The 14575-nt window shown below is 35.0% G+C and overlaps 2 protein-coding genes across 3 annotated transcripts; one reads left to right on the forward strand and one right to left on the reverse strand.

Moving 5' to 3' along the window:
• Positions 1 to 1810: 1810 nt before the first annotated feature.
• Positions 1811 to 10547, forward strand: LOC106771933 (protein HLB1). Its single transcript, XM_014657993.2, has 14 exons — positions 1811 to 2314; positions 2615 to 2737; positions 2903 to 2972; positions 3746 to 3859; positions 7065 to 7148; positions 7339 to 7389; positions 7580 to 7609; positions 8326 to 8388; positions 8510 to 8575; positions 8695 to 8823; positions 8932 to 8967; positions 9300 to 9419; positions 9538 to 9726; positions 10201 to 10547. The coding sequence occupies exons 1-14, from the start codon at positions 1956 to 1958 to the stop codon at positions 10309 to 10311; spliced, it is 1545 nt and encodes a 514-aa protein (XP_014513479.1). The 5' UTR covers positions 1811 to 1955; the 3' UTR covers positions 10312 to 10547.
• A 155-nt stretch (positions 10548 to 10702) lies between these two features.
• Positions 10703 to 14077, reverse strand: LOC106771932 (metal-nicotianamine transporter YSL1-like). 2 transcript variants are annotated; one of them, XM_014657992.2, is made up of 7 exons: positions 13911 to 14077; positions 13342 to 13749; positions 13041 to 13213; positions 12698 to 12792; positions 12474 to 12608; positions 12084 to 12388; positions 10703 to 11853 (listed from the first exon to the last, which is right to left on the reverse strand). In XM_014657992.2, exons 2-7 carry the CDS (start codon positions 13718 to 13720, stop codon positions 10937 to 10939), a joined length of 2004 nt encoding a protein of 667 aa, XP_014513478.1. In that variant the 5' UTR covers positions 13721 to 13749; positions 13911 to 14077; the 3' UTR covers positions 10703 to 10936. The 2 variants fall into 2 exon arrangements, with proteins under 2 accessions (XP_014513478.1, XP_022640988.1); XM_022785267.1 differs by lacking the exon at positions 13911 to 14077 and having other exon boundaries at positions 13342 to 13875.
• Between the last annotated feature and the right edge of the window lie 498 nt (positions 14078 to 14575).

The raw sequence follows: 14575 nt of genomic DNA on the forward strand, positions 1-14575 counted from the left end.
TTAATAATAAGTGTTTTTTAGTTGGGGCTAGTGTAGAGACGACAAGGAAAATGTTTGAGTAAGAGAGATGAAAGAGAAATGGTTGAGAGGAATGAAGGAGGTGAGTAAGGGTTTGGGTTTTTTTTATTAGTTTTGAGAATAAAAATTATTAAAATAAGACAAGTGTTTCTGATTTTTTTTTTTTCAATTGGAGATATAGTAGGGATAACAGAGAAAAGGTTGGTTGGAGTGAAAGAGATGAGAGAAAAAGGGTTGAGAGGGATGAGAGATGTGAGTAAGGGTTTGGGGGTTTCTTTTTTATTTTAAATTATTAAAATACCCTTAACCTTAAAACTTAGAATTCATGATATACAAGGGTATTTTTGTCTACTGAAACCCGGTACACATTGCTAAAATGTACCGAAAAACAAGCGTACGCAAGTTAGCAAATCCCTATAAATATTTATGAGTATAAGTATTTTTTGTCACTCTTACATTGAAGTAAAAGATTTAAAAATTTTATTTTATATATATTATAAATATTATGAGGTTTATTGTTGATGTTTATCTAAATAAAAATATTCTTTGACACAACTAAATTTTTCATTCATTTGATATTATCCTTACTTACTTTTTACTCTCTTCTTTCTTGAAAAATTACAAAATTTTACACTTTTGGGACTATTTTGTCCTTATATTCTGTGTTAAATGAATGTAAAAGTGTGTCATGGTATTATTACTCTTATCTAAATTGAGTTTGAATGAATTGTTAAACTATATTGATTATTTTGTAATAATGGATTTGAGATATATTATTGAACTTTACTTGTTTTATTTATATGATTTTGGTAAAAAAATTGAAAAACTATTTAAAAACTTGTAAAATTTTATAAGTTTTTTTTTTACTCAAATAGATTTCTTGTTTCTTATACTTTTAATAACGCTCAAGAAGGAAGTTGCGATAAAGCATTAGACCAATTTACGGATTAATTATGAAGTGTCACGTTGACTTTTTCTTCTAAAATTAGAAGGTATGTTTTGTGTGATGGATTTCATATGCCAAATATTCATTTAATAAAAGACTAAGATAAATTTGATCAGAAAAATAGAAAAATGACTTCTAAAGTTAGAAGGTATGTTTTGTGTGATGGATTCATATGCCAAATATTCATTTAATAAAAAATTAAGATAAATTTGATCAGAAAAATAGAAAATGATTTACTTAGGTTTTGAATATCTATTTAATACAATTAATTGTAATTTATTTTTTAATAATATTTAATCCCTCACAATAATATCTTTTTAAAGTCTCAAATTTTCTACTGTTGTTTAAAAGTTATGTAGATTGAATCGGTTAAACTGTTCTCTTCTCAAAATCTATCGATACAATATTATACTATTCTCACATAATTACCAATATTAAAAAAGCAATTAAGGTTTAAATATACATGTTCAAGAGTCTAATTGATTAATTAATTCCTTTAAGACGTGATATTAGTGCTTTTCTTTAAAAACACGTTTTGTTTTACTAAAAATAATATAAAAATACATTAAAAATAACAAATAAAACAATTTTGACATATTTCAAAATAAAAAAGTACTTTACACTCTTTAACTAATGTAATGAGAATTTAAATTTAAACCTCATTATTACAATCATTATCTATACTATTAACAAACTCATCGTTCAAACCTTATTAATCAATCATTTACACTAATTAGTTTAAACACGGGTACAATTAAATAAATTACTTTTTTTGTAATGCTTTTTTATTTACCTCTTTATTCTAGTTCTTCCTTGTTTTCATACATCAGTATAAAGAAAGGCAAACGAAAATTATACCAATTAAAAAGTGTTTCGCTTACGCTGTCTTCTTCCTTCAGTCCTCGCACTTCCCATTTCTCGACTCGGATCGGAGACTCGCTTTTCTTCTCAATTTTTCATTTCACTCTCTCTAAAACCCTAACATTTCATAATGCCCGAACCGGAGTCGCTAAACCACGAGGCAGTGCCGGCAGAAAAAACAGAAGTGGTACCGGAATCGAGATCAGCATCCGGACCCGTATCAAATCCGCAGCCAAAAACAGAACCCGTGCGGACGGAACAAGCGCAAACACAATTGGGGCCGAAATCGGAATCAAAAGCTGATCCCGCGGAAAAAGACGCAGATCTCAGGAAAACGACGGTCCGTTCCAATGAGGCGAACGCCAATCCTTCTCCCACTCCGCAGCTTCGGAAAGACGAAGGAAGCCGTACGTTCACCATGAGAGAATTACTGAACGGATTGAAAAACGATTCCGAACCGGAGAAAGAAGATGCTAACTCACCTTACAGGTTAATGCTCTTTCGCTTCATTGAATTAGGAAACGTAAAACGATAATGCGCTTGGCTTACTTCTTGATGCAATCTTTTGCTTAGTTACGGAATGGTAGAACACATGAATGGTTGATTGTTGCGTGTAAAATATTTGATTAAGAAGTGGTTCTAGTTTTAGCTTCTATTAGCGAATTTCTTTTTGTTCAGCTATGGTAAATAAAAGTGATATAGATTTAAGGGTTTGACTTTTGGGTTAGCTTGTTTTCCTTTTGTGCAACGTGAACTGCGGCTTACACTGTAGTGTTTGAAAAATTTCAGCCCAGAACGACAGCAACAGCACGCAGAGCAGAACAACGCTGCTATGGATTTGATAAATAGCGTTGTAGGTGTTGATGATGAAGGCCGGTCCCGACAGAGGATTCTAACATTTGCTGCCAGGAGGTAACATGTCTGCTTCTATTTGCTACTGGGAATTACCCACTCCGAACACTTGGTGCAAAACTGCAATCTGCTTTGTAATCTTTTGCAAATAGTATGTGCTCCTTGGTAGGGGCTGCACTTGTCCATATTTATTCAAACTTGTAACTTCTTATTTTGACTTTCTAGGTATGCTACTGCAATTGAGAGGAACCCTGAAGATTATGATGCATTATACAATTGGGCATTAGTACTTCAGGTCCGATGGTAGTCGAGTGGCTGGTTTCCATGTTATGTTTTTATGTTTTTTGCTTATTGGCCTTTTTTCCCCTTCTGTTTGTGGTTAGAATACTTGGGTGGTATGTTTTCAAATTGTTGTTCTGTATAAGTTAGTCTGTCATGACATTCCAATAGTATGATGGAATTTTGTTGGCTACTTATATTTTGCATTATTGTAACTGAAATAAATATTTTTTGTTTTCTGATGAAATGGAATTACAACTTCATATTATTTTAGCAAATGAAATTCCTTGGATATCCACTCCAAACAAAGTTCTATTGGTTTATGTTAAACTCAAGAGTAACCACAATGAACTATGTAGAAACAATCTAGTTTTTAGGCCAGAATTACAGAACAAGATACAGGCAATGCAGGGTCTCCCCACAACAAGAAGTTTCCTCCTGCATTTAGCAATTAGTAAGAAAACTACCCAATAAATACCCTTAATCTCTGTACATATTATGCATCACATCACACACTAACTGTGCTTCATTGAATTGACCGTTTTACATCTGACTAATTAACTAAATTAAAACTGAAATAATGCGCAAAAGCAATAGTTTGGATCCATAGCTACCTAAGGACAATTTCTATGCAAACTCTAATAATGCATGCCTACTAAATTTCGGTTTCCTTCTTATCCTTTCTTACATAAACTTTCCAAGTTCTATCTCTGTTGGTTTGAATTGTAGTTATGCTATACTTGCTCCAAGCTTTACATAAGCTTTCTATTGAATCCTTTCTGGTGGCAGGAAAGTGCAGATAATGTTAGTCCAGACTCCACTTCACCCTCCAAAGATGCTTTGCTGGAGGAGGCTTGTAAGAAGTATGATGAGGCCACTCTCCTATGTCCCACACTACATGATGTATGTAATATTGTCCTTCTCCATAATGTTTTATATGAATGGTTAGCAAAAGTTTGGCTAGGATCTGGATACAAGTGTGGGTGAGTTGAACATTAGAAATGCTTGGGCATGGCCAAAAACAGTCAAGCCTTAATGAGTCTAAACCTCAAATCAGACTTGGTATGCAAATGCTAATAAATACCACTTAAAAACCTTTGAAATGGGCATGCATACACATATGTGGAAGCTGTAAATATTATTGTGTATATTATTATTTTCTTACTATTTTATTTTTATTTGAGCTATTAACTAGCTGAGCCAGGCAGTAAAATTCTCAAGCTCAAATATTTTATCGAATGAGTTTGAGTCTTTTGGGTTAGTCATGAATGTGAAAAGTTCAAAATTGGACCAAATTTGGGAAGAAATGAGGGATTCTTATAATGAAATGATCAGTATGGATGTGATAATGACAAGTGATCAAGAATGATACTACTTCTGGTCCTATATATAAGAAACAAATGAGAAGTACATTTTTGTTCTAAATACTCTCTTTGGGCTTTAATATAATTCTAACGGAATAACACGAACCAATACAAATTTAGTTCATTTTGTTTGTTTTAAAAACTGTTACCAATGCACCAATTATACTTTCAATATTAATGACTTGAAAAATTCTTTTCTCATTATTCATTAATATAAAACACAGACTCATAATATTTAATAGAGGCAAACAAGGAAAATAAATCTGATGTTGTATAGAAGTTATAAAATGCCTTATAAAAGGACAATATGAGTTTCTTATAAAATGTGCCTTATATTAAAGACCGGGAGGTGCATTAGAAACATATAATCACCACATAAACAATTCGATTTTATGAACATTTGTTTCTTATATACAAGATTAGATGTAGTATTATGAATCTCTCATTCCCGGATCAGGTGTTCAACATATCAACTTATTTACTTTACATGTTTTTTAAATATGCAACCAATTGTTCCAACTAAACTAATAGTCAATAAACATATTGAGTATGCCAAGTATCTAATGTAGTGAGTCAGTGATTGATACCCAGTAGTTAGTTAGTTAGTTACATTGTTGAGTTAGTTAGGTTTGTGTGCCAGAATAGGTTGAAGCAGATATGCTGTCTATAAATAAGAAGGGAGGTTAAGAGAGGGATCACATTGTCATTTGTGAGAGTAAATTAGGATCATATGATGGCATAGGAAGGCACAAATACCCAAATGCAGTGTGTGTGTCCTATTCTATAAACTGGGGATTTCTTCCCTTATTTTTGTAATAAAGATGCTAGATTTCTATTAATGATACACAACTACCAGAGTTCTGATCTTGGAGCTTTGAGTAGTGTAGATGGGAGGACCTAGGGGCTCTACAAGTTTGGCAAGAATGAAGAAACAGTTTTTTTATGTTCTTGAAGAAATCAGAATAGAGAATAGAAAGTTTTAGGCTTTCGGTCTCAAGGAAGAATGATAATTGTTGGTGCAAAAATACGATGAGAAGGTAAAAGACCTTGGAAGGAAGAAAATAAAGGGGATGTTGAAGTCTTGAAAGATGGAGGTGAAATCTTAGGAGCAATAAAATAGAAGGGAAGAGAAAGTCTTGAAGGATAGAACAGTCACTGAGATGGTTGAAGCAGAAAAAAAGATGAAATCCGAACTGTTCTCATTGGAGGATGGGAGCAAAGGAATGAAGGACTGATTCATGTAAATGAAGAAACAATAAAATTTAAAAAGTGCAAAAGATAGGAATCGACATCGAAATGAGGCAGAATTTTGAAAAATTGAAGGTGAAGATGTAGGGATTGGTTTAAGGTAAATCAAATTTCACCAGTGAATCACAAACTGCAAAAGGTGAAGAGTTTCAGGTCATCAAACAAAAAGAGATAGTTGGGGGACCTGAAGGGTTGACCGTAATGGGTGAATATGTGAAGTACTGTTCTGCCATGCCTACAGGTGTTTGTATCTCAGGTTGTCCAGTCAAGGAATTGCTACAAATGCCACCAGCTTTGTGTTCTTGCATGGATTTAGATGGGTCACTGTCAAAGATGGAGGTGTGTCCCTCGTGTGTTTAGCTTTCTTCTCAGTTTGATTGGGATGCTGGTAAGGTGGTTGTTGTTGCTCTATTAATGAGACAACAGTGGAGAAAGGCACTGCCTGTCAATTCCAAAGAAACACAGTTCATATGACAACAAGTAGTGCAGAAACAAAGTATAACATATTATCCAAGCCATCATCATCGAAACCACTGGATCATGTTTTTACGAGAAAGAGGACAATGACAATGAAGGAAGAGTGACTGACAAAGCAGGAGAAATAAAATTATGAGTTTAAAGGGTCAACCCAATCTACTAAAGACAGTGAGTACCAAGGAAAAAGTTGTTATTCAATTCACGGGGGAACCAGGATGTCTCATTACAGCTAAGCAGTGATGATGATTCTCTTTTCATGGCTAATATTGAAGAAGAAAAGTTGTTATGCAATTCACAGGGGAACTGGGATGTCTCATTTGATGCAGAAGTGTAAGTTCATTTTGGGCTGCCTGCAGTGGCCTGGTTGGGTTGGTCACAGTGCTTCAAAATTAAACAACTGGAAAACTGGTGTATGTTTCTTTGATTAGTTGACCGTCAGTTGAAGGTTAGTAAGTCAATTGGTTAGGTTACTGAGCTGAAATAATTTGAACAAGGCATGTTGTTTATAAATAAGTGGGGTGGTTGAGAGACGGATCATCTTGTTATTTGCGAGAGAAAATTAGGTCCTTTTAACATTGAGTGGTTCAGACCCTCAAAATTCTGTGGCATGTAGAACTTCTAGATCTTTTATTATTATCACCCTTGTTAATTAAAGAAATTTGTTGTCCATGTGTAACCCTTTTGGAATTTCCTGGTCATGTAATCCCACAATTCCATTGTATTAGTATTAGTATGAGCTACATTTTACATAACCAGGCATGCTTCACCAAATATCCGTATCCATACCTGGTGGGAGTAGTAACCTGTGCTATCTCGGTAGCCCTGCATTATCAGTAGCCCATCTATCTGCAGGAAAATGCTGTCCATATTTTGATGATACATAAGTAGTACCTTTGTCAAAGTCTATTTATATAATAGGAAAGCTCAAAATTGTTCCTATTTGCCTAAGTATGTCTGTGTTTTTACACAAAAGTGCAGGTCTTTACTTTTCATTTTCCTCTACATTTGATTGTATTCAGGCTTTCTACAATTGGGCTATAGCAATTTCTGATCGGGCAAAGATGCGTGGCCGCACGAAGGAAGCTGAAGAGCTGTGGAAGCAGGTCAGTAAAAGTAAATGCTTCCTTTTATTAATGATTTTCATGCACATTTTGTGTTATTATGGGCAAAGAACTGAATTTCATACTGAACTTCAATGGAAGAACTGTTCACATTTTGGTTATAGCTGTCAAGGTTTGGTTGATTGAGAGAGGCCTATCATAACTTATCTAATTTTTTTAATATTTTTCCCAGGCAACAAGGAATTATGAAAAAGCGGTTCAACTTAACTGGAACAGTCCCCAGGTTCTTCTCAATTTATTTTTAAGATTTTGTCTTACAATTTCTTATAATATCCAAACATGATTTTGAAATAGCCTTTCTTGTTTCCTTTGTTATATTTGCTTTATTCCGTGTACACACACTTTCTGTTCCTACACTTTCAATTTTCTTCACAATTACCCCTAGTTACTAACATTCCCGGAATCTATTTCAGGCGCTCAATAATTGGGGACTTGCCCTTCAGGTATATTTAATTTTCCTGAGTACCAGCATTTCACTACTGCATACAAATGGCAATGAAAAATAGTAGTGTATTTGCATTGTTTCAAGCTTCTAGCTGCATTGTCTCCCCCATTGATACATATGTATATTGCAAATAATGAAAATAGAATTTTAGGAGAAGCTACATTAAATGCTTTTTAAAAGCACATTTTCATTTCTCTGAGACTTGGATCTTTTCACTTCATCTGAAACTTTCTTTATACCAAATTCACTTTGGGCCCTTTTGAATAAATCTCATGAATTGTGCAGTGATAATAACTATCTTTTCAAGTATTATAATTAATCACCTAAACTTGAAAGTGGTACAGTAGCTCTTCTGGTTCATTCAATGCTGTAATTAAGCATCCCTGGGCACAGTTCAATCGTGAATCCATGTCAGAAAAATTCAACTTAGTTTTAGTTTGGCTGTGGATGGACAGTATTATCTCAAGCTTCTATAAATGAAAAAGAAAAGAATGGGATAAAATCTTCAAACCACTGCACCACATATGTACCCCTTTATTTATTTTTTTAATCATAGCCAACTCTTCTCTTTTTCAGAATATGTTTCCCCATGCCCTGAGAGTTATTTTGCAAACATTGTACTTTATTATTATAAAATTCATAAATTTTTTTATTGGAAATTCTCGGTTAATTTGTTTGTATTGTCTTGGCTTAAAAAATTGATTTCCAATTTAGGAACTCAGTGCCATTGTTCCAGCCCGAGAAAAGCAAAAGATTGTGAGAACTGCAATCAGCAAGGTAACAATTTTTTGGAGGAAATTAGATGGAAGTGACAAAAAGTTGTTTTACATCAGCCATGTCCTCTGAATATACCACATTTCCTCTTCCACTTTTGACTTTTTCATATTCTTTGATGCAGTTTCGTGCAGCCATACAGTTGCAATTTGATTTCCATCGGGCAATTTACAATCTTGGGACTGTTCTGGTCATATTGCTTCTTCATTTTTACACATATTTAATGACACATTATACTTTGGTGTCTTGTATTGACATGTATGTAATAGTATTAAGAGTTAATATTTGACTAGCTTAATGCCTTCACAGTATGGGTTGGCAGAGGACACTTTAAGAACTGGGGGATCAGTGAGTGCTCAAGAAGTTTCACCCAATGAATTGTACAGCCAGTCTGCAATTTATATTGCTGCCGCTCATGCATTGAAACCAAATTATTCAGTAAGAAGCCACTATTTATCCTTGGATCCTGTTAATTTTTTTCTCCTATTTTAATCATGCAATCTGCTTATGTATTGTTTTTACTCATTATTTTGGTGTATCTAACAGGTTTATAGCAGTGCCTTGCGGTTGGTGCGCTCTATGGTGAGTACAATTTATCCTAAAACATCCGGATGAACATTGCAAGATGCTACATAATTTATCATTTAAACGACTTAAAAAATATTGCTCTTTATAGCTTTCTGAATTTTGGTTTCAACTAAGAAACCGTGCGGTTTATGGGATTATTGGTTCTCACGTCTCATCCCTTCAAGTAGTACTTGCAGTGAGACAATATATATTATTTTCTTTAGAAGCTAACTTATCCTCCTTGGATTGATATGTACCATCCGTTATTATTGTTTCATTACTTTGTAATGTCAGTCGATGGAATCATTCATTTAAATACTAACTTTGACAGAACTCATTTTTCACAGCTACCATTACCACACCTTAAAGTTGGATATTTAACTGCACCTCCTGTGGGGTCAACGATTGCACCCCATAATGACTGGAAACGGTCAGAGTTCCTTTTGGATCATGAAAAGCTTCAGCAGGTAAGTTGCGGCTGACAAATTGAATTTGTTTAGTTAGTTTAAAAATCATTTATAACCCTATAGGTTCTAGTCTTACAACTGCTAATTTTGATTAAATAATTTGCATTCCTTCATTCAGGTACCCAGAGGAGATCATAAACAAGTACCTCAAAGCCTCTCAGGCAGATCAGTAGATGCGGTGAATGCGGATAAGAAGACTATCAAAGTAGATATAGCAGATATAATTTCTGTATCAGCATGTGCTGATCTGACCTTACCACCTGGTGCAGGGCTCTGCATAGATACAAGTCATGGATCGTTTTACCTGGTAAGCAACAGTTTGTTGATCTGAGTTTGTTCTTATTGCACCGATTTATTGCTTGTTTCCTCTGCACTTATCAAATATTGTTTAATCAATTGAACTAAATCAATTTTGACTGAAGACAACATTTAATTAGGACACAGACATTGGAGTGACAGTCAATGACCTCTTTCATAATGAAGTAATCACTGCACCTAGAGGGCATAACCTCCATGCTTCGAATAGTTTTTCCGTGCTTTTGCACAGAAAGGCAAAGTCCTTTCATGTGTTTTTGTGTTTCCCAAGTATTCACCACTGATCACCACCATTGTTCTTTAAAATTGGATATCCTAAATCCAAATTTAATTCATTATACAAGGGTTGATTTCATATTTGAGATGAAATCTTTGAAATGTGATTTCATCTCAATCTAGAAACACGAGCATCTCTTTAGATTTTGAAAATGCAGCTCTAATCTTCATTTTTACTTGCATTATCAAGGTTGCTGACTCTTGGGAATCATTGGATGGCTGGCTGGATGCACTTCGTCTAGTTTACACAATTTATGTGCGAGGCAAAAGTGATGTTCTGGCTGGTATAATAACAGGATGAATATAAGTTTTAAGTGTACCATCAATTTAATATTCCAATTTAGTAAGAACTAATTCCCGCGTTTTGCACTTCTCCGCGAACTTGTGTATAATATTGAGTTATGTATGAAATAATTTCAATACAATTGAAAAGTCTTGGTTTACTCGTTAACGAGGTTGTTTCTAACGTTTACAAATATACATTTTGCAAAAGTTGCAGAGTTTTAGGAACTGAAATATGAATTAATGTTGTTTACACTCTCATTTCTATGAATTTCTTTTCCCGTTCAAGGCTTATTTTCGTTGCTTGATCCTCCGCGCGATTTTACACTTCGTTGGTTATACATTCTTAAGTCCGTGTCCTGGCAAGGCTGAAAAACCATGTATAACTCAAGACTACATGGTTTCTTTACTTTTTTTTGCTGGGATGGGGTGTACCTGCAAGAACTGCGCTAAAAAAAACAGACCTTATTTTTGTCAGAAAATTTTGATGATACAAACTGTATGCGGTTACACTGACACTCTTCTGCAATGCATATGGATGATGTCAGTCCAGAGTGTAGTTGTGTTCACCAAGGAAAAAGAAGGGTACGCTAGCTAATTCCTATAGCATTTAATTAACAGCTTGTCCTGTTGTCGGTCAAACTTTAGGAGGGAACGAATTTCATGCAGATGGGAGGATGGATTCTTGCAAGAGCTAGAATAGCAGCAGGTAAAGTCCATAGTCCTTCCCCACAAATGAGTCCAGAAGCAGCTGCTGGAACCATGGACTCTGCCTTCATGGAGTCCAGCTTGTGCCACGCAAACACAACCACGCTACCTATGAACATGTCGATAGCGAAGTATGCTCCAACCAGAAATGGTACGGCCATGACCATTGGTAACGGCATCCATTTACCAATCTTTTTTGGTGAAAAGTCTCTGATCATGTTTACTCCAATGGCAAAAGCGAAGAACCCAAAGCAAAGCTGCAAGCAATGCTGAGGCAGTGCTGAGAAACCTTGGACACCAATGATTGCCATGTTCCTGTAAATTAAAGCATAAGGAGCTTTGAATTCTCCTTGCGGATTTCCCACATCGAATGCCTTGTAGTATAGGAAGAAACTGAGAGGAGCTGTGACACAGCCCATTGCAACGCCGATTACTTGGCATACGAACATGGCTCTGGGTGAGGTACGTGTGTAATGAGCAGTTTTGAAATCTTGCATCAGAATACAGGACACTGAGACCACGGATTTAACGAGACCGCAACCTACAAGTCCAGCCACCACACCATTTTCTTTTCCAGTAAGTGCTGCCAGGGTAAAGAGTGCAACTTTCCCATAATTATATGCCATGTTTATGTCCGTCAGACCTGCTCCAAAAGCATTACAGAATGCCAGAGAAGGAGCGAATATATAAGCAACCACAACGTAGTACCATTTCAGCTGAGGAAACATGCGAGGCAAAATAATTATGGAAATTATTGTTAAAACGGCATATCCAACTATTCCAATCCGCATCGGAATGCTCTCCCTCAGAAACGTCTCAGCTTGTTTAGTCTCTTCCTTTCTATCAGCAGTCACTGTTCCAGTAAGAACACAACCTCCACATTAGATATAATATATTATTATTATTACTGTTATCATCATCATCATCATCATAATTGAAAAATAAAAGTGTAGTCACTGTTGCAATAAGAATATGATCTCATCATTAGATATAATATATTGTTATTATTATTATCTTCATCATCATCATAATTGGAAAATAAAATAGAAACAAACTCAAGTATGTGAATTTGACGGATCTTACCATTTTTATTGTTCTTGCTCTTTATTCTGTCATGGACATTGAGGACTGTGCAAATTAGAATCTTGGTGAAGTTGTATATGCCATCACCGAGGATTAGAGCGATTGATAGAAAAACCTTATAACCGTATAAACCCTTCATGTTACTTTCTTCTAAATTGTTCGGGAACCAGTCTCCTCTACGTCTATCTGTGAGTGGATATATGAGCCCATAGGAGATCACAGCTCCAAGGAGCAAAGACGCGTTCACAAGGTGAGAGCAAATCATTCCTGCTCCAACAAAAGTCATACTAAAATCGAAATAAAATCTGCAAAATAAATCCAGAGTGTGATCAGAAACATGTAGGATGCAACATTTCATTTAGAAGCACTTAGCATACTGAAAAATCATACGTTTGCTTCCAAGCTTGTAATCCAAAGGTGGGGAACTGTTCGAATCCACAGTCCTCTATCCCTGAGAAGAACCACTTGAATAAACCCCATAAGAAACTGATAGAAAAATACTTTGTGAAACACCGTACCTGCTTCCTGCAATATTTTATGAAGATAAAAATTATTATATATGCAACAAATTGCAACAAATGAAGGCTGATGCATAGTAGAGAGGTGTAGGGTACTTGGCCATTTTGTCTCCCTGGGTATGGAAACCATTGATGAGAACAGCTGTGGCCAAACCACTGGGATAAGTCAAGTTGAGGTCAACTATCATGATCTGCAGCATAAAACAAGTACTGTAAGAAGTATTTTCTTACTCGTGAGAGCATTCATTACATGCAACTCTTTCAACTTCATCAAGTCAACCAATATATCACAAAATCAACAAAAACAAAAATTTGGTCTGTTTTGTTGATGAGTGTTTCTAACAAGTTCTATATACATGCATCCAATCATATGTAAATCACATAAAGATGTTCAGCAAAGACACTTTGCGCATGCACTGAAAAGATATAAAGGTAATACCTTTCTGAGTGGAATCAAGACAAAGAGGCCTACAAAACACACCACGAAAAGAAAGGCAGTCATCCAACCAAATCCAGGTTCTTTGATAGCATTTGGGCTGTTACCCTCGTTTTCTACTCCAGACAACTCATAAGTCGTTCTGTTTAATCCCAACAGATAAGAAGCAAATCCTCCTGCCAATATATGCATAGATCAAACTTTAAACAAAAGTATACATAGAGAGGGAGAGTGAAAATTCAGTAAGAAATATATATGAAGAGGACATATATATTTTAAAAAAGATAGAAGACAAAACTCTAACCTCCAACAGCAATGCTATAACATGCAACTGCACAAGTCTGTATGATGGTGTTTTCCTGGCGGCTGAAGGGTTTGGCTACAATACCAGCCTTGTGCAAAACTTTGGTCCAGGTTCTGATAAACACAAAGGCAAGGAGTGCAGCAGAAACATTCAGGTTAGGAACCATGCCAGTTGTGAGATTGAGCTTCATGACTATTATGCTATATATGATTCCAATCATCATGCTCACAAACACTCCTCTCACAGTTATCTGTTCTCTCCATGGTTGAGACTGAACTTCATCTACAGGTAGCTGATCCTCCAAGTCTTCCTCTCTTTCAACTATCTCTAGTTTCTTCTCTTCTTCCATCTTAAGGTCACTAGAAGGGGAGATCATCATCTCTCTAACTCTAGTAACAGTTGTATGACCTGTTATGTAACACAAGCTTTGAACATTAGACAAAAACACAACTCAAGCATACCAAAACTGATAATGTCTGTTTGGTATTAATACTATGTTTTTTGGTTGTGATGTATGAGCAGAAATATTGAAAAGTGGAATTATAATATACTGTTAACATCCTCCTTACCTTAGTTTAATTGTTCTTTCTCCTTTGCCTTTTCCTCACCAATTGGATGGACCATGAAAGATATTAAGATGCTTTCTTTTCTCAAAGGCACAACTACTGTATGGATTGATGTGGGGTACATATATAGAAGCAGTGTTAGATGGGACAAACAGTAACTTCATTTGGCTTCTTGTTGCAGTGAAATTGCTTGGGCATCATTGGGTTTATCAGAGTATTTATAAATTATTATTCTCTTAGTAAATATATTCAATCTCTCTGGTAAGAAAGTGAAAAAAAAAATATATATATATAGGTTTTTACATGTTAAATGTTCGTATTTATTGAATTTTATGTTTATCAGACATTTTAACTTTCACACATTAAGCTTGTTGACCTAGGAATGCAGTGGTTGGGATATGATGTCTAAAATATCATACATAAATATCGGATTTAAAACACTACAAAAATACTATTCATTTATCCGAAAATCAACCTTGTGTCCACCAATCATACTGCAGATAACAAATTCGCTTCACTACAATTTGTTCATACAATAATCTCATATTGTACATTGTTTTCCTGTTATTTTTTTTGTCCTTTATGTAATTTTTTTTTTTATCAAAACAGAATTTTTCTATTACAAACAATTATTACTTCAATTGATTAAACAGTGTTTAGAATGCATA

The sequence above is a fragment of the Vigna radiata genome, chromosome 8 (assembly GCF_000741045.1).
Source record: "Vigna radiata var. radiata cultivar VC1973A chromosome 8, Vradiata_ver6, whole genome shotgun sequence".
Taxonomy (NCBI): domain Eukaryota; kingdom Viridiplantae; phylum Streptophyta; class Magnoliopsida; order Fabales; family Fabaceae; genus Vigna; species Vigna radiata.

What these genes read in the sequence shown, in the direction of transcription:
- LOC106771933 (XM_014657993.2), top strand. Translation starts at nt 1,956, where the DNA reads ATGCCCGAACCGGAGTCGCTAAACCACGAGGCAGTGCCGGCAGAAAAA. An exon ending in TATGTCCCACACTACATGAT is followed by an intron (nt 3,860 to 7,064) that starts GTATGTAATATT and finishes GATTGTATTCAG; the next exon opens with GCTTTCTACAATTGGGCTAT. An exon ending in ATCATGAAAAGCTTCAGCAG is followed by an intron (nt 9,420 to 9,537) that starts GTAAGTTGCGGC and finishes TCCTTCATTCAG; the next exon opens with GTACCCAGAGGAGATCATAA.
- LOC106771932 (XM_014657992.2), bottom strand. Translation starts at nt 13,720, where the DNA reads ATGATGATCTCCCCTTCTAGTGACCTTAAGATGGAAGAAGAGAAGAAA. An exon ending in TTATAGCATTGCTGTTGGAG is followed by an intron (nt 13,214 to 13,341) that starts GTTAGAGTTTTG and finishes ATATATTGGCAG; the next exon opens with GAGGATTTGCTTCTTATCTG. An exon ending in TCTTGATTCCACTCAGAAAG is followed by an intron (nt 12,793 to 13,040) that starts GTATTACCTTTA and finishes TTTATGCTGCAG; the next exon opens with ATCATGATAGTTGACCTCAA.